We start from the raw sequence: 19,740 nt of genomic DNA on the forward strand, positions 1-19,740 counted from the left end.
ACACCTCTGACTACACAGGAAGCCTCTTGAAATATCTGATTAATTTTGATGTTTTGCTCAATGTTCAGTAAAATATTTTTAGGTAAACAAGTAGTGTTTCTCACCCATTCAGTTCAGTTGAATAATTTATTTTATTTTATTATTATTATACTTTAAGTTTTAGGGTACATGTGCACAACGTGCAGGTTTGTTGCATATGTATACATGTGCCATGTTGGTGTGCTGCACCCATTAACTCCTCATTTAGCATTAGGTATATCTCCTAATGCTATCCCTCCCTCCTCCCCCCACCCCACAACAGTCCCTGGTGTGTGATGTTCCCCTTCCTGTGTCCAAGTGTTCTCATTGTTCAATTCCCACCTATGAGTGAGAACATGTGGTGTTTAGTTTTTCATCCTTGTGATAGTTTGCTGAGAATGATGGTTTCCAGCTTCATCCATGTCCCTACAAAGGACATGAACTCATCCTTTTTTATGGCTGCATAGTATTCCATGGTGTATATGTGCCACATTTTCTTAATCCAGTCTATCATTGTTGGACATTTGGGTTGGTTCCAAGTCTTTGTTATTGTGAATAGTGCTGCAGTAAACATACGTGTGCATGTGTCTTTATAGCAGCATGATTTATAATCCTTTGGGTATATACCCAGTAATGGGATGGCTGGGTCAAATGGTATCTCTAGTTCTAGATTTTGAGCTCAGTTTAAATGCTGAACTCATTTAAGATCTCTGTGTGGGTAATTGTTAAGGTATGATCTTAATATATTTTCAGTCAGAAGATGAAGAACTCTATGGTGTGGCTACAGATACCCTGAGTCTGGGAATGAATAGGGTTATAAAGCTGTAGTGCTTGGAGTCTGGTGGCCTTGGGTGAATGTTATGGCTTTTACCCAACTGTGGCTGGAGGGGCATGATAAAAAGCAACTGTCTGAAGGAAACCATCAGTGGCGCTTTTTTAAAAAAAGAGAGGGAGAGAACATTTTGGAAACTGGTTGATCTTTATTAAAACAATAATTACAATAGTTTGGGAAGCAATTTTGCTGTTAAGTCCGTAGGAAAAAGACTGAGATTCCACTGAGATTCAGCCCCTCTCAGAACTTTCCTACTCTCCCAGGCTGACTGAGATATATGTGACTTACAAAATACATCGGAGAGCACATCAGTTTGTAAAGTTACAGTTTTTTACTTTCCCTTGAGGCATAAAGCTGCCTTAGAAGCTGTAGCACTGGAGAGGATAAAGAAGAGAACTGCATATGCTTCCTACCCACGGCTTCACCCAGAGCCCTTTGTTTAAATCTGTTTTATAGATTATGTTTCTACATAAGGTCATATTTGAAAACAATGATTCCACTGCCTTAAATTTTGAAAGATGTTGAAAAAACAAACACAGCCTTAAAATAGGAGAATGACTATGAGGTGAAGATGTTTGGGACATCTTTGGTAATATACTGCAGTTTAAAAATTAAGTTATTAAGGAAGAAAATCCAGTTAGAACAAACAGGTCATGACAACATGTCCTCTCTGAAGGGGCTGGAATAGAAAATTCCTAACCAGTTCTTTCTCTGCCCACTATTTGTCTATAATGGCCTAGAAGTTAAGACTATCAGTAATGGTTTACACTCTTGGTCGTAGGTGTTCAAAAATGACATTTTCTGTTCTTTAGTGTTTCAATTTCAGTGTCTTTAGGTAGAACTAAAAGAATTCTAAAAGTCAATAAATTTCTACAGAAAATAAAAATTATTTGGAGTGTGTTTATCTGCCTGTCTTCTAATTATTACTCTCAATCTGGCAGAGTATGTTGAGGTATTGTGATTACTAGCTTCTTATATTTAATTATTTGTTTGAATTTGATTTTTATGTGTATTAAAAGCATGCTCTACTGAAATATTTATCAAAAGGAAGATAGTTATTTCTTTCTTGAAATGAATATTGGCATATTTTACAGAAAAAGAAGAGTCATCCGTAACCAAGAAATTTTGATTCCAACTCACTTCTTTATTGTGCTAACGAGCTGTAAAGATACATCTCAGACTCCTTTGCACTGTGAAAACATAGACACCTTAGCTTTCATTTTGCCTCACAGGACTGATAACAGTGAGAGCTGTGTGGTAAGTAGCTTTTGTATATTTACTTTGCATGTCGAAAATCTGGACATATGCATATTTATTTGTGTCACACATCTGACATTACAGTGAGAGAAAGCACAACTCTTGAATACACATGGACTTTGAAATTACAGGATGCTTTTAAATTTGATCTTTTAAGATGACATATCTTTGGGAAAGACTACCCTTTTCTGCTTTTATTTTTCATTTTCTTTTTTTTTTTTTAGAGATAGGGTCTTTCTATGTTGCCCAGGCTGGTCTTGAACTCCTGCCCTTAAATGATCCTCCTGTCTTGGCCTCCCAAAGTGCTGAGATTATAGGTGTGAGCCACCCTGCCTGGCCCCTTTGTCTGGTAAAGATACTAAAAATCAGATCAGAATCAAACTTTGTATGGCTTAACCACTAAAGTCTAGGTTTATCTGAAGTATGGATTTTCTCTTATTTCAAAACTGGATTTATAATTTCAAAGTGTCAGCACTGTTATAAATTAAAGTTGTTAGACAACATTTCAAATTTTCTATGTATCACTTAATTATAAAAAATCTTTCCCTTTCTTATCCTATTGTCATCCCAATGTGTTTGGGAATAATTGTTTTATATTATCTTATTTGCTCAGAATTTTAAAAATCTACATTTTAGATTGGGACGTGAAGACTGCATAACATTTTAGCAATTATTTTTTTTTTTGAGACAGAGTCTCACTTTGGCTCCCAGGCTGGAGTGCAGTGGCGCGATCTTGGCTCACTGCAAGCTCCGCCTCCCGGGTTCACACCATTCTCCTGCCTCAGCCTCCCAAGTAGCTGGGACTACAGGCGCCCGCCACCACACCCGGCTAATATTTTTGTATTTTTTTTTTTAGTAGAGACGGGGTTTCACCGTGTTAGCCAGGGTGGTCTCGATCTCCTGACCTCATGATCCGCCTGCCTTGTCCTTCCAAAGTGCTGGGATTACAGGCGTGAGCCACTGCGCCCGGCCTTTTTTTTTTTTGGAGTCTTGCTCTGTCGCCCAGGCTGGAGGGCAGTGGCGTGATCTCGGCTCACTGCAACCTCCGCTTCCCGGGCTCAAGTGATTCTCCTGCCTCAGCCTCCCAAGTAGCTGGGATTACAGGCACCTGCCACCCATGCCCAGCTAATTTTTGTATTTTTAGTGGAGATGGGGTTTCGCCGTGTTGGCCAGGCTGTTCTCTACCTCCTGACCTCAGGTGATCTGCCGGCCTTAGCCTCCCAAAGTGCGGGGGTTACAGTCATGGGCCACTGCGCCCGGCCTATTTTAGCAATTTTTAAGTTTTCCCTTATGGTGAGCCAAAATATTTTTCTTTCAGAGTACTTCCCACATTTCCTTTTTTTTTTTTTCCCATTGAAGTGACACCAGGTAAGTTTAGACCTGAATCTGCAAAAAGATGTAGCTTTCATACCAGTCCCAGCGAATGGGTGGTAGGTACCTGGAGTTAGGATCTTGAGACCCAGTATGAGCTCAGCAAGAAAGAGTGCTGTATTCACACATTCATTCACTATTATTTTGATTCAGCCGTTCATTCCTTTGATATTTATAATCAGGTGCTCCAGGTACTGAGGACACAGCAGTGAACAAAATAGTGAGCTCTTCTCTGGGCCCAAGAGTGGAATACAATGATCCATTTGCCATCCCTGATGGTAGTAGTCTTTCTATATATTGTTAAAATTCATGAAGATATGTCTCTCCTTAATTGTTTCTATGATAAAGTTTCAGAATTACTTGTTCCTATAGAACACATTTCTCATTAAGTTATTTTTTGCCTTATTCTTCAGAATTAAATACAGAATAGCAAGACTTTAACTAGTTGGTTGCCTGATGATTATCTGACTGCTGAAAGTTGTCAATTTTGTGGGCATCCTTGGATACATGCAGCTGTTCCCTGCTTCATTACTTTATTTCTTTTGAGCAATTATATTGTCATTGAATGTATCAAGTAGAGTAGGGTTCTGCAGCAAATAACAGAAACCCCTTTGCAGTGGCTTAAGCAAGTCAGGGATTCCTCATGGAAGAGCAAGTCCAGCTGCACACAGTCCTGGGATGGCGCTTTGGGTCAACTGTACCATTAGGGACCCAGAACTTTTCCCTCTTTCTGCTCCACCATTCTTAGCATGTGGCTTTGGCCCACGTGGGCTTCTTCATGCATCTTTGTAGGTAACACATTCTCATAAAAACTAGTATTTGTGTAGTACATTTGCATACATCATTATATTTGATCCTCAAAATAACCCGATGAGGAGGATACAGATAAAGGAATCAAGATTTATGTTAAATAACTTTGCTTAGTTTACCTGATAAGCTAGTCACAGAACCAGCCTCTTTTTAAAAAATTTCCAACTTTTAAGTTCAGGGGTACATGTGCAGGATGTGCATATTTGTTGCATGGGTAAATGTGTGCCATGGTTGTTTGCTGCACAGATCATCCCATCACCCAGGTATGAAGCCCACCATCCATTAGCTATTCTTTCTGATGTTCTCCCTCCTCCCACCCCCTGCCCTCCAACAGGCCCCAGTGTATGTTGTTCCCCCACATGTGTCTGTGTGTTCTCATCCTTCAGCTCCCTCTTATAATTGAGAACATGAGGGTTTGGTTTTCTGTTCCTCCATTAGTTTGCTAAGGATAATGGCTTCCAGCTCCATCCATGTCCCTGCAAAGGACATGATCTTTTATGGCTGCATAGTATTCCATGGTATACATGTACCACATTTTCTTTATTTAGTCTATCATTGACCATATACACCATAGTATTCCATGGTGTGTGCGTACCACATTTTCTTGATTCAGTCTATCATTGATGGGCATTTAAGTTGATTCCATGTCTTTCCTATTGTGAATAGTGCTGCACTGAACATATGTGTGCATGTATCTGTTTAATAGAATGATTTATATTCCTATGGGTATATACCCAGTAATGGGATTGCTAGATCAAATGGTATTTCTGCCTCTAGGTCTTTGAGGAATTGCCACACTGCCTTCCACAGTGGTTGAACTAATTTACACTCCCACCAACAGTGTAAAAGCGTTCTTTTTTCTCCCCAACCTTGCTAGCATCTGTTGTTTTTTGACTTTTTAATAATAGGCATTCTGAGTGAGATTCTTTACATTATTCTCATATTCTTTCCCATGCCATGTAATTTCTGTTTTCCCATTTTTTTTAACCCCACACCATTGAAGTTTCTTAAACCTGTGTAATGCAGGACCATCTGTTCCAGGTATAGTTTCTTTTTCCCAAACTTGATGCATCTAATTAAACAAACACGCATGATATGTATTAGAAGGAAAGCTACTCAAGAGGAGAGATGATGCCTAACAAATCATGTGGCATGTTCCACTTCAGAGCTGAAATCTCATAAATGATTAAACTGGGGAGATGGAGCACTTATAGAAGTGAACTGAGTGTTCTCTTGGTAACTTTTCTTTTATATTTCCTATTCTCCTAGCATGGGAAGCCTGAATCCTCATGGGTTGAAGAATTGTTAATGTTACACAGAGCACGGATCACAGATGTTGAGCACATCACCGGACTCAGCTTCTATCAGCAAAGAAAAGAGCCAGTTTCAGACATTTTAAAGTTGAAAACACATTTGCCAACCTTTAGCCAAGAAGACTGATATATTTTTTATCCCCAAACACCATGAATCTTTCTGAGAGAACCTTATATTTTATATAGTCCTCTATCTACACTATTGCATTGTTCAGAAACTGTCGACCAGAGTTAGAACGGAGCCCTCGGTGATGCGGACATCTCAGGGAAACTTGCGTACTCAGCACAGCAGTGGAGAGTGTTCCTGTTGAATCTTGCACGTATTTGAATGTGTAAGCATTGTATACATTGATCAAGTTCGAGGGAGTAAAGACAGACCATACCTAAAACTGCCTTTCTGCATCTCTTAAAGGAGAAGTAGCTGTGAACATTGTCTGGATACCAGATATTTGAATCTTACTATTGGTAATAAACCCTGATGGCATTGGGCAAACAGTAGACTTATAGTAGGATTGGGGTAGCCCATGTTATGTGACTGTCTTTACGAGAATTTTAAAGTGGTTCTGGATATCTTTTAACTTGGAGTTTCATTTCTTTTCATTTTAATCAAAAAACAAAAATTAGCAGAAGCCAAAATACTGCTGAGACCTTGTTTCAGTCTTTGCCATATATCCCCTCAAAATCCAAATTATTAATCTTGTGTGTGTTTTTTTAATTTTTTAATTGGATTTCTTTAGATTTAATGGTTCAAACGAGTTCAACTTTGAGAGACAATCTTTGAATATATTTACCTATTATAAAATCTTACTTTGTATTTGTATTAAAAAAAAAGAAAAATATTCCCATCCTGCTCACTGGTAATTAACATAGGTTTAAAATGCCTTCAAATGTGGCCCTTTAGACTGTTAAAATTGTACCTTATCTTGGCGAAACTTCAGAGCACCAGTCAGTGCATGCAAGGTGCCATTTTTTATTGAGATGCTTGGAATGTTTCTTTCTGTGCAGAAGACTTACCCTACCGGCAGCAGAGCTGTTTTCCATTGAGTGGTTCATTTTGAAGTTCCATAGTTTGAAGAGAACATGTCACCAATCATCTCACATCTTCTTGGTGGACATGATAAATGACACAATGAACTTGATTACTACCTTGACTGTACCTTTTTGTCCCTACCTGTGAACCTTCAAAGACTGCATTAAGTTTTAGGCTATGTAGGTCCAATTTAGGTATAATATCAGTATACCAAAGATTTTTATATGTCCTTCGTATGACCATTCTTTAACAGCCTAAGGGCCAGCTGCAAAGACTTTTGGAAAATACAATTTGCAATTCAAAATTCTTTAATAATTTAGGAAGTTTCTTTTTTTTTTCTTTTTTTTTAGTCCTGCAGTTTCCTGAAGCTCTGTATATATTTTTTTCAGCCTGCTTCTCTCTGTTGTTGAGATTAGGTAATTTCTATTCTTCTGTCTCGAAGCTCACTGATTCTTCTGTCTAATCTGTTCTGCTGTTGAGCCCATTTATTCCTGATTATTATATTTTAGTTATTGTATGTTTTATTTCTAAAATTTTCCATTTGGTTTTTCTTTATATCTTCTATTTGCTGAGAATTTCTGTCTCTTTGCTGAGACTTTCTACATTTTCATTTGTTTCAAGTGTGTTTATACTTGCTTGTTGAAGCATTTTTATGATGGCTGCTGTAAAATCCTGATCAGATAATTCCAACATCTGTCACCTCATTGTTTGCATCTACTGATGGTCTTTTTTCCATTCAGAAACATTTTCCTGTTTCTTGGTGTGTGGAATGATTTTTTATTGAAACCTGGATATTTTTAGGTATTATGTTATGAGACTGTGGGTCTTATTTAAACCTTCTGCTTTAGCCAACTTTTCTCTGATACCACCACAGCAGGGGAATTAGGAGCACTGCCTCATTATTACCAGGTGTGGCTAGGAGTCCAGGTTCCTCAGTCAGCCTCCCTTGAGACTGAGTGACAGGGTCCCCTTGTTACTATGGGCAAGGTGAGAATTCAGTTTCCCATTAGGTCTTTATTGATTCCTCCCTGGCTGGGATGTGCAGGGCACCTTTTGCAGTACCCTAGGAATCTCCACTAATGCTATGGGATAGGAGTGAACAGGAAGAGCTTCATTACACCAGGTGGGAATGAAATTCCCAGTAGCCTACACAGCCTTCTCCAACACCACTCTGGAGTTGTATTCTTCCAGCACACAAACATACACAATTTAACTCAAAGCATCTTAGCAGAGCTTAATTAAATGGATAGATGCGTGTTCCCTTTGCTGGATACCAAGAATACAAAAGTTGGGGAGTTGGGGCACCTCTTTACAGCTTGGTGAGAGTGTAAGTCTGGACTCCCCACTCAGCATTTGCTGGTGTGGGTGGGGCCATGGTTTTTTCCATGGTGTTTGGTTGCAGTACAGCCTTTTTTACCTTTGCTTGGCTACCCTTTTCTGGTCCTTTGTAGGAGAGAGCAGGACTCTTTTAGGGCTTTTTTTCCCACTGCATTTGTTGACATTTCCAGGTTGCTGACTTTTTCAGCTCCAAGTTGGAAATATATGAGCTGAAAAGAAAATGTAGGGAACTCATCACAGTGTTGTTCCTTGGGCCCCAATGTTCCTAGCCTGTTTTCTGTCTACTATTCAGAGTCTTGCTGTGTTTTAATATCCAGGATTTTTATATGCATTTAGCAGAAGGATATCTACTCTGTCTTTGTAGAAGTGTCTCACTGATTTTTATATATTTTTCCAGCACACAAACATACACAATTTAACTCAAAGCATCTTAGCAGAGCTTAATTAAATGGATAGATGTCTGTTCCCTTTGCAGGACACCAAGAATACAAAAAAGAACAAGTGACAATTTTCTCTGTCTTAGGGAGAAGAGGCAGCAGAAGTGTAAATGATCCCTAAAGAGTGATAGATGTTATCATGAAGCCACAGGAGGGGTGCCAGGCAGCACAAAAGAAACACTGGATGCTTCTTGGTAGTAGAGGCAGTGGCTTCCCAGCCTTGGGGCTAAGGCTTGTAGGGTGAATTGGAACTTTTCAGATGAGCAAGGCAAAGAAGGGACCTTCTAACATTCCTTGGATGGAACATTCTTGACATTTTCCCATTTACAGCTACTTATATTTTCTACAAGTGTCACTGTGACCAACTTATGTACACATACTTTTTCTTGCTTTGTTATAATAATCTGTTCTTAAGGAAACTGTCAGTCTCTACATTCTATGCTGACTGTTAAGGAAAGAGCACTCACATCTGCTCCTACTTAGCTTTTTTTTCTGTGGTTCTTACACAGTATTCCTTTTTTTCTTTTCTTGAAAGAGACTCCTCATTTCTTGTCTTTTCTTGAAAGAGTTTTAAATAGATAAGATGGCAAAAGTGACTGATCTCTACTCCCTCAGTTTGAATGGTAAATTTGAATGGTAAATTCCCATGAACATATATGGAAATATCTTTATCCTACTTTCTCCAGTAAAGGCTGTTCTTAGCTTTTCAAATGCAAAGTGAAACCTTTATTTATCCTGATTTCTTTTTTCTTTTCTTTTTTTTTTTGAGATGCTCTGTCGCCCAGGCTGGAGTGCAGTGGCGAGATCTCGGCTCACTGCAAGCACCGCCTCCCAAGTTCACACCATTCTCCTGGCTCAGCCTCCCGAGTAGCTGGGACTACAGGCACCCACCATCACGCCTGGCTAATTTTTTGTATTTTTAGTAGAGAACGGGGTTTCACCGTGTTAGCCAGGATGGTCTCGATCTCCTGACCTCGTGATCCGCCCTCCTCAGCCTCCCAAAGTGCTGGGATTACAGGCTTGAGCCACTGCGTCCAGCCTATCCTGATGTCTACTGTCATGCCTCACGTCAGTACTTTTTTTTTTTTTTTGAGACGGAGTCTCGCTCTGTGTCCCAGGCTGGACTGCAGTGGCACGATCTTGGCTCACTGCAACCTCCACCTCCCGGGTTCTAGCAATTCTCCTGCCTCAGCCTCCTGAGTAGCTGGAATTATAGGCGCATGCCACACCCAGCTTTTTGTATTTTAGTAGAGACGGCGTTTCACTGTGTTACTCAGGCTGATCTTGATCTGAGCTCAGACAATCCCCCTGCCTTGGCCTCCCAAAGCGCTAGGATTATAGGCGAGAGCCACTGTGTACTTCTTAAGTGAGGTAAGTAACTTCCATAGAAAATTTCCATCAGTTCATTAATGAAAGAACAAAGAACCTGGCAGAACTTAAAAACGTTTCCAAAAATCAGATGAAAGAGGACAAACCTTAGGGAGAAGAAGGCAGATGCTCATGTTCCAGCAGGGGAAGTAGCTGTGTAGAGTACAAGGACTGTTAGGCCTGTTGGCCGTTCCTGTTGAAGGAGACAAGATGGGCATGGAACAGGGACCACCCCCTCCTCTGGGAGAAGCTGTTACCCCCTTCACTTTTCCTCCTCTGTCATTACCCACAATCACTCTCCTTCTTTGCACTATGGTAGGTGTTTACCCATCATAGGAATGGGCATTTGAACTTTGAAACTGAATGTGGTGATTACACTTCATGCTGAAGCTTATCACATGAGTGCTTTCATAAGCATTAAGTAAAATTTTATAATGACTGCAGTCCAAGACCATTTTCCCTGGTTTTTGGCCAGTCTAAATATTGTAAGAGAGAGAGAAGAAAAGTGTACAGAATATAATTGTCTCTAAGCTAAGAAATGTGGATGTTCAAATAAAACATACGTACAGAACTCTGGCTGCTTTCCTTTGTGGCTTTCTGTGTGGAGGATGGGTAGGATCATGGGCGATGGTGCTTCTCTGCAGACATGAAACTGAGTCCAAGGGTTGTTGACAGTTAACCACAGCTGTAATGCTGAAAGGCAAAAAAATCCAAAGTTCATTTCAGGTTCATAGAGTAAACACTTCTGATCTGTGACCTATATCCTTGTTCTTGGTATTTTAATTATATTTAATCATACTTCCAGGGAAAAACAAATAACAGGCATATATATTCTTTAGTATTTAGAATGGTCTGGAACCAGGCTTGGAACTTCTATAGATTCTTTTAATGTGAAATTTTTGTATTTATCCTCTCCATTATAGTGACTGAACAAAAAAAAATGTTTACTAGAAATCATATTCATACCAGAAAACATAGATACGTGAAATACATTTTAATCTACTAGAAATGGAAGAATCCTTGGAAGAGGCATTATACTCATGGGATGTCAAAAGGAAGGAACATAAAAGAAGCCTCTTTCATCCTACTCAATGCTGTTGTTTTAAATTTAACTTTTTACTTGCCTGTAAATTCTCGATTCAAGGGATAGTTTTAGGATTTTAATTAAAATGACATATTTTAAATGATATATCAGAAATTCAGAACTCAGAATGGAATATACTTTGGCTTTCACATAGTAGAGATACAAAATAATTGAAGAAATATATAGGAAATAAATTTTTTGCAGTGTCTCATACAGTGTCTCATAATTTTGCCCCACAATGTTTAGATATTTTTTACTGTTAAAAAATGTATGCATTTACTTAGATGGCATTGTGCTGGCTGTGACATAAAGGAAATAAAACAGGCATCTCCGAACCGAAAGTTTATAACTTAACTAAAAATTCTAAAGGATTTTAAATTAGACTGAAATTTTCTCAGTCCAATGAATGGATCTTGTTCAAATTTTTGTAGTTTAAAAAATCACTGGCTGGGCGCGGTGGCTCACATCTGTAATCCCAGCACTTTGGGAGGCCAAGGGAGGTGGATCACCAGATCAGGAGATCAAGACCATCCTGGCTAACACGGTGAAACCCCATCTCTACTAAAAACACACACACACACACACACACACAAAATTAGCCGGGCGCCTGTAGTCCCAGCTGCTCGGGAGGCTGAGGCAGGAGAATGGCATGAATCTGGGAGGCGGAGCTTGCACTGAGCCGAGATGGCGCCACTGCACTCCAGCCTGGGTGACAGAGCAAGACTCCATCTTAAAAAAAAAAAAAAAAAAAAAAAAAAATTTCTGATGACACCTACAATTTTGGATTCTCTGTTATATTTTATATCTTGACACAATGTCACTGTCTGGAGAGTTAACCACTTGTATTAAGGTCCAAACAGAAACAAGATGGTAAATCTATGGGTCTTTTGTCTGTGTACTTGTTCATAAGCTATCTCTGCAGGTTTACTCAACAGCACACTTTAAGACATTGGCACTGGAATAGATTTGCCCAGCGCAGGGTTGACAGTAGATTTCAAAGCTGAGCTTACTCTGTGTCAGGCATTAGGGGTAAGTTGGAGAACAGGGCAGATGGGATGCCTGCCCCCTTGGTGCTCTCTTGTCAATGTTTTACCTTTATTTCAAGGTCCAGCCCAAAGCCATATCCTTAGGATCCATTGTTTCTGTGGTCAGACTTTCCCAACATTGGTGGTAACAGACAGTACATGCCCTCAGTCTAGTTATGTATTATGGTTGCAATACAACTACAGATGTGTAATGCAGTTGATTATTCCATAACCCATACACAGTGTTGTTAGATGGCACTGTGGCCTATTAAGAAATTTTACCCAGGACCCAGACTCCAAATCCAAATACACAACTTGCTAAAAGCAGTCTTTGCAAGCTTAACATGAAATAAAATAATTTCAAGGTGGTGTGGTTAAAGGTATAAGAGGATTGTTAGCTTCCACTTGGGGTTTCCAGGGACCTGGTGGGATCTTATCCTACAGAGAACACCAACCTCTTAAGGAAACTGGGAAGCCCAGAGAAGCTGCGCCACCTAAACATTTCCCAGCCTGTGATCCTGTGAGAAAAGAAAAATAGCTCAGGGCAGCCTGAGCTGTGTGAGGCATGTAGAATTTATTAGGCCCAGAGAGATGTGAGTGTGAGACTTTATTCTTACCACCCACCTTCCCCCATGCCTAGGGGCAGTTGTTTAAAGTCATTTCATTCCTTATTAGCTGCCTCACTCATTATCCTCACATGCCTGGAGTTTGTGATGCAAAGAACAATGTATAGCAAGTTATGTTGTAACAATGTATAGCAAGCTTATGTTATGTTGATGTAACTTCTTGGTAAACAATTTAGGAACTGCCTCTTTTTTCCTTTAAAAACTCACTTGTAACTGCTGCTAATTGGAGCACACATTCAGGGCAAACTTGAATCCATGCCTCTGGGTTGCAATTTTCAAAACTGGCCCAAATAAACTCTGCTTCTGTTAAGTTTGCCTCAGTTTCTTCTTTTAGGTTAACATCAGTTACAGTTGCTTAGACTGTATACTTTGAGCATATTCCTGAAAACTGTAACCCTGATGAGATTTATGTGTCCCAAGTGTACTGTTTCACAAGTGTAATCACCTGATGGGTTCTTCCTGCCCATTGACTAGACAAAACCAATTCACTGAGATTGTGTGACATTGTAGTAAAGAAAGCATTTAGTTAGTGTTAATCAGCTACATGGCTCAGAGGATAGGGTTTTTCAAGGATAGCTTGGTAGGCATGGGACTGGGGAATGGGTACTGCTGATTGGTTGGGGAGGCAATTATAGGAGTGTGAAAACAGTCCTCATGCAATGAGTCCACCTCTGAGTGGGAGACCACAGGACTGGTTAAGTCATGAGTCATGGATCCAGGTGAAGTCAGTTGCCAGAATGCAAAAATCAGAAAAATGTATCAAAAGATCAATCTTAGGTTCTACAATAGTGACATTATCTATAGGGACAATTGAGGAAGTCACAAATTTGCTTCACTGGATTGAGTTGAAGACAGCGAGCCTGTGAGGCCAGAAGCAAGATAGAGTCAGCCACGTTAGATTTCTCTCACTGTCATAATCTTTGCAAAGGCAGTTTCACCGGGTGACAGCTCAATACTGTGGGATTGTTTTCTTCAGTGACTGTAACTCTGTAACTCTCATTTGGCATTTTAGCATCTGTATTAGTCCATTCTCACACTGCTATAAAGATATACCTGAGACTGGGTAATTTATAAAGAAAAGAGGTTGTTTAATTGGCTCGCAGTTCTGCAGGCTGCACAGGCTTCTGCTTCTTGAGAGGCCTCAGGAAACTTACAATCATGGCAGAAGGTGAAGGGGAAGGAAGCATGTATTCACATGGCCAGCAGGAGAGAGCAAGAGCATAAGGGGATGGGATACATACTTTCAAACCAGATCTCATAAGAACTCACTTATTATCATGAGAACAAGAAGGGGAAGTCTGCCCCTATGATCCAGTCACCTCCCCTCCAGCCCCTCCTCTAACAGTGACAATTACAATTTGACATGAGCATTGGGTGGGGACACAGACCCAAACCAAGTTGGCATATATTTCTTACAGAGATAGTTTCCTTTTCATATGTTTATCGTCATTGTGTTTGTCTGTTTGCATTGCTATACAGGAATACCCACAACTGGGTAATCTGAAAAGAAAAGAGATTTATTTGCTTCACAGTTCTGCAGGCTATGTAAGCATGGCACCAGCATCTGCTTGGCTTCTTGTGAAGCCCCAGAAAGCTTCCAATCATGGCAGAAGGCAAAGGGTGAGCCAGCATGTCACATGGCAAGAGAGTGGAGCAAGAGAGAGAGGGAGGAGGTGTCAGGCTCTTTTAAACACTAGGTCTTGTGTGAACTCATAAGGTGAGAATTCATTAGCACAAGGACAGAGCCATTCATGAGGGATCCACTCCCATGACCAAAACACCTCCCACCAGGCCCAACTCTGGCATCGAATATCACATTTCAACATGAGATTTGGAGCGGAAAAAAACATCCAAACCCTATCAGTCATGTCTCCAAAACCATCTGTTATTTCTAGCATAATGTCTGGCACATTGGAGTTGCTCAGTAAAAAATGTCCAGATGAATGAATACCAAAGGTACAATCATGCCAAACATCCACTTAAGACAGCTAAGGAATAACAAGTTACAGAAATACAACCAGAGGACAATTTCACAGTAATTATTCTTTGCCTCCCTAGTTTTCAAGTGCTAGAAGACACTTTCAATAGGATATTTTTTGAAAGAGTTTATTTATAGATATCCTCCCAGTGCACAAAGCAGAATTTTTAAAAATAATAATAAAAGAATAAGAATACTTTTCAAGAGCCATTCACAATTGTTTCAGTTAATCTGTCCTGTGGAAAGTCTGCTGCCTGGTGAGCTGAAGGGAAAGCACGAGCTTTTCAGTTTTGACATCTCAAATGAAAACCTCTCTACAAAGCACATAGTGTTTCTCCAGCGACAAGCTGTCATAAACATTCACTGGCAAAGGTGGAGACGCAGGGTAGTGCCTCTTGGTTCTCCATCCCTCAACTCCAGGTAACACCTTCTGCTGTGAGGAAAAGCACATCAGTGCTACTGGTTTTACTACCCCAGTAGCAAACACCCTGGGACATCTGGAACAAATAGATTTTGGGCAACTTTCACACACTTTACCAAAGAAGAGACATTTTCTCACCCTCCCTCCTATCTTTGAAATTCAGGGCAATGGAGTTTAGCATTGGCTAAGGTAGTAGTGAAGTGAATTAGAGGTAAACAAAATTATCCCATCCATCAGGTGTCTGACGGATAGTTGACAGTGAAACTGAAATATGGAACGTAAAGTTTCATAGACCCAATGAATCAGCAATATTGTGATAACCAAGACATCTCTGAAATAGATCAAATACAAATATAAGAATAATCATAGCTATCATTTACTGGGTTTTGTTCCAGACATTGTGCTAAATAATTTACATTATCCAAGGAAGAATTTGAACCCAGGACTTGGTAAAACTCATATATTTAAACAATACGTTTTATTGTCTCCTCTGAAAGCACATTGAAAATGTTCCTGTTCTTTCATTAAGTTCTATTCCATCAGTAGTTGCATTCTAAACTGAAAGAGGCCGGGCAAGGATCAGACTACACTGGTCGCGGTCAAGAGATCTTTATTAGAGGTATCGAGCGGAGAAGGAAGAGAAGAGGAGAGAGAGAGAGAGAGAGAGAGCCGCTGGTGTGCTGGGTTTTATATCCCTTGGGCCTACGTGGGGCGGGCCCAAGGGAAGGCGGGAGATGCTTCTTTCTGATTGGCCCTCCTTTGGCGGGTTCAGACAGTGCCTGGTCAAGGAGGGGAGAAGAACACGGAAGCGGCGCCATTAAGGCACCCTTGTTGCCTAACATTCCTCCCTTTTTTGTTTTTTAAGAAGTGGGGAAATGGGCATTGTAGTTCATCTGGCTACTTCCTGCTGAACAGGGGTGTTGTGGGGGAGGGGTATGGGAGGACTGTGAGGGTTGTGGACAGGGCACAGTAGGAGTATAAGGCCAAGTAGGTAGGGCGCTATATATGAACACTTCCTCGGGTGTGAAGTCTATGAATGTTCCTTGTAGGTATAGGTCGTCCAAAGCCGTGAGCCAGCCAAGGGGCAGGGAAGGGTCTGCAATGAGCCAGCTGTCCGTGAGGAGGTTGTCTAGGAACTGGTGGAACTGAGACATTGGGCGTTGGACCTAGGTTTAGCCCAGAAGGAAAAGAGAATGATAGTTATTTAGGGTGTTTGGCAGACTCAACCCTGGTAATGGCTGGATGAGGGATGTTGGATGAGGGGTTGTTATGGTAGATCTTATCTGACTGGTGTTGGCTGACTGGCGTATTGGTCGTTGACGTATTAGAAGGGTGTGAGGCTGTCTCTGGAGTCCTCTGCGTCTTGACAGGTTGCTAAAAGTTGGTAATTTCTGAGGAGAAGCTGGTTAAGGTTTGGTTAGAGATGGAAACGATGAAGTTAGTAGTGGGGGCAGAGGAGTTATTGGCAGGCATTGACTCTGATAAGGGGATGGCAGCAAGAGGGGGCTTTGACTGTGAAAAGGTAATAGGGCTGTGAAGGGGGTTCGCTGGTGGAGGAAGGTGAAAAGATATGGGAGGCTGTAAGAGGAGGTCTGTTAAGGTTTGCACATAGAAGTGAAACTTGAGAGGAGAAGTAGTGTATGGAGATGGTGTTGAGTGTGCGGGTGATGGTTAGGGTTTGTGCTGGGTAGGACCAGGCATTGCTTGGGTATAAACCTCCTGTGGCTGACTGGCCCCAGATGGAACTGGATGGGTCGGAGATGTGAATGGCCCGGGACGAGGCATTGTTTTTGGTGGTGTAGTATATGAAGGGGGTTTGTGTGTTCTCCTGTTGGTAGTGTAGGTTTCTTTCATGGTGAACAGGTAGTAGGGTTGTGGGGAGAGTCTATGTTTCTGGAATGGGGGGAAGAGAAGGTGTTTTAGAGATGCAGATTTTGAGTGGGCTGTTTGGCACAGGTGTGCAAGTATATTTTGTAGGATGGTGTGGGGCCAGTGGGCTTCTTGTCTGATCCGGGTTGGTGGCCGGCTTTAACCTGGAAATATGAAGCCAGGGGTTTAGTTGTCCTGGAGATTCCTGGAGTCTAGCGGCAGTGGGGGTGCATAGTATGATTTGGAGGGGCCCTTTCCATTTTGGGGCCAGAGTTATTGAATCGGTGTGCCCGGGTGGTGAATAAAATACCCAGCCACCGGGCGTGAGGGGGAAGGTAGTCTGTATGTTATTAGTGTCTGGTTGGAGGCTTTCCTGCCTTTTCCAAAGCTGGCAATGGATGAAGGACAAGGGGGGATAATTAATGTGTGATGGGATCAGTGGGGAGGTGGGATTAACGCCAGGAGGAAGTGCTGGATGACCATACATGACTTCAAAAGGAGACATGAGGGTGGGTTTCTTTGGGAGAACTCGAAGCCTGAATAAGGCTGTGGGGAGTAATTTCACCCAGTCTAGATGCAGTTCTAAGGATAGCTTGGTGAGGGTCTCTTTGAGTGTGCGGTTGGTCCACTCGACTTTTCCGGAAGATTGTGGGTGATAGGGCAGTGAGCCAGTGAGGGGGTGGCAGTGTCCCAGACTGTGGGATTGACAGATAGGGACAAGGAAGACGGAGTGTGGGGTTGGTCAGTTGAGTTGGCAACTAGGGTGAGGAGGGAGGCTGAGTCTGGGAGAGCTATGGGATTAAAAGTGATGGCTGCTCTAAACTTGGAAAGGATATCTCTTCCTAATAGGGGAAGGGGGCACTGGGGCATAACTAAAAACCTATGAGAGAAGAGGTGACCTGAGAAGGAGCAGGATAAAAGTGGGGTAGTTCTTGGGCGCATGGTTTGGCCTCCTACCCCGACTATAGGAGGGCTGGAAGTGGAAGTGACACCCCAAAATTCCCACAGAACCGAGAAAGTAGCTCCTATATCGAGGAGGAAGGTGACGAGGCGCCCATCTATTGTGAGAGGCACCCTGGGCTCCTGTGCAGTGATAGTGTGCGTCGGTGGAGGGGAGTCCCAGGGCTCCGTCAATCATCAATGGCCAGTCCTAAGAGGTCGTGGGCGGGGGCGGGGTCTGGCCCAACCCCCCTTCAGGAGTTGGGGCGGGGTCTGGCCCAACCCCCCTTCAGGAGTTGGGGCAGTCGACGGCCCAGTGACTGGGCTGGTGGCATTTTGGACACGGCTTGTGTGGAGGCCTGGGATTGGGACACTCACGGACCCAATGCCCTTCTTTGCCACACTTGAAGCAGGGCCCAGGGGGCTGACGGTGGGCAAATGGTGGCTTACAGTCACCAGTGTTTATAGCTGGCTGAGGAGGGGCTTGGAGAGCTTGAGCCAGCATTTGACACTTTTGCCTCCTCGCCTGCTTGTCACGGTTATGGTATACCTTGAACGCGGTGGCCAGAATCTCGGTCTGCGGGGTGAAGGGACCTCTGTCTAGCTTCTTTAATTTGGCTCTAATGTCTGGGAAGCTTTGCGTGAAAAAATGGGACATGAGAAGCTGCCTGCCATCAGGGGCTTCTGGGTCTATGTTGGTATATTGTTGGAGTGCCTGTGTAAGGCGGTCAAGAAAGGCGGATGGGTTTTCATGTTTCTCTGGTACGATTTCATGAAGTTTTTCAAAGTTGACTGCCTTTTGGGCTGCTTTACGCAGCCCGGTTATTAAACAGGTGGCGAAGTGGTCCCGGGCAGCGACGCCAATTTGGGTGTTGTAATCCCAGTTAGGCTCTTGCTCGGGGACTGCTTGCACCCCTATGGGCAGGGCTGGGGTTGTTTGGTGGACCTGGTCTGCATAAGTGCGGGCTTGCTCCCAGACTCGCCGGCGCTCCTCAGAGAGAAGGGTGTTAGAGAGGACCAGGTAAATATCGTGAAAGGTGAGGCTGTAAGCTTGGAGAAGGTACTGGAATTCTTTGATATATGAAGCGGGGTTGGAGGTATAGGAGCCTAAGCATTTTTCGATTTGTGAAAGATCAGCCATAGAAAAGGGGACATGGATGCGAACGATGCCTTCTGCCCCTGCTACTTCTCGCAGAGGAGTGAGGACAGGGAGGTGAGATCTGGAGGGAGTAGTAGGAGGGCTGAAAGGTGGAGGAAAGGAAGTAGGAGAGGTTGGAGAGGACGGGCAAGGAAGGCCGGGGTTGGCGGAAGGAGGTGAGGCTGCCGCCGGGGGTGGGGCCCTTGCGGGCTGGGCGGCAGCCAGGGGGAAGGGCTGTGGATGGTGATATGGCGGGGGCTCATCAGCAGGATCAAAGTCAGGAGTGGAAGGAATGAGGGGGTTCGGGGAGGGTGACAGTTTGAGGGCCTTTAGGAGGAAAAACCCGTGGAGGTATGGGATCTCTGCCCATTTTCCTGTTTGCTCACAATAGTTATAGAGATCCTGGAGGATACTAGGATAGACGGATCCATAAGGGGGCCACTTGTTTTGGTTATCTAAGGGGTAAGTGGGCCAGTCTTGTGTGCAGTATTTAATTAGATGTTTTGGTTTGAGGTCGGCCGCTAAGCCTGGGGCTGACAAATTGTTTAGGAGGCACAGTAGGGGAGAGTCGGCCGGCAGGGATGCGGAGCCTCCCATTGCGGGGCTACAAGAGGATATGCAGTGAGGGCTAAGTAGGGCGTCTGCTAATAGCGGAACACTGTGATGTGACTCAGAGCTTCCGGTTCAGTCGTCACCAAAGTGGAAGGACTGAGGGGCCGACTGTGGCCGAGGACCGTGGGCCACCTGGTACCAGGATTTTTGAGACGAGAAAGGGAAGGGGGGCCCAGGCCGGAGACGCGAGGAGGGGAGGGAGAAAACTCCATTCCCTGCAGGCCGAGTCTAGAGTAAGATTTACGGCGGCCGAGAGCGGGCGGCTGAGACGGGA

General features: G+C 42.8%; 2 protein-coding genes across 2 annotated transcripts in view; one reads left to right on the top strand and one right to left on the bottom strand.

Moving 5' to 3' along the window:
• Positions 1–10,412, top strand: part of ENPP1 (ectonucleotide pyrophosphatase/phosphodiesterase 1) — an 85,809-nt gene extending 75,397 nt beyond the window's left edge. The window contains exons 24-25 of the mRNA XM_055264255.2: positions 1,945–2,107; positions 5,558–10,412. Coding sequence (XP_055120230.1) covers positions 1,945–2,107; positions 5,558–5,728 — 334 coding nt within the window. The 3' untranslated portion in view covers positions 5,729–10,412. The remainder of the gene's footprint in view (positions 1–1,944; positions 2,108–5,557) is intronic.
• Positions 10,393–19,451, bottom strand: LOC134733844 (uncharacterized). The gene is made up of 2 exons (XM_063624680.1): positions 18,267–19,451; positions 10,393–10,467 (listed from the first exon to the last, which is right to left on the bottom strand). Exons 1-2 carry the CDS (start codon positions 19,449–19,451, stop codon positions 10,450–10,452), a joined length of 1,203 nt encoding a protein of 400 aa, XP_063480750.1. The 3' UTR covers positions 10,393–10,449.
• Positions 19,452–19,740: the final 289 nt, after the last annotated feature.

Source organism: Symphalangus syndactylus, chromosome 2 (genome assembly GCF_028878055.3).
Source record: "Symphalangus syndactylus isolate Jambi chromosome 2, NHGRI_mSymSyn1-v2.1_pri, whole genome shotgun sequence".
NCBI classification, from domain to species: domain Eukaryota; kingdom Metazoa; phylum Chordata; class Mammalia; order Primates; family Hylobatidae; genus Symphalangus; species Symphalangus syndactylus.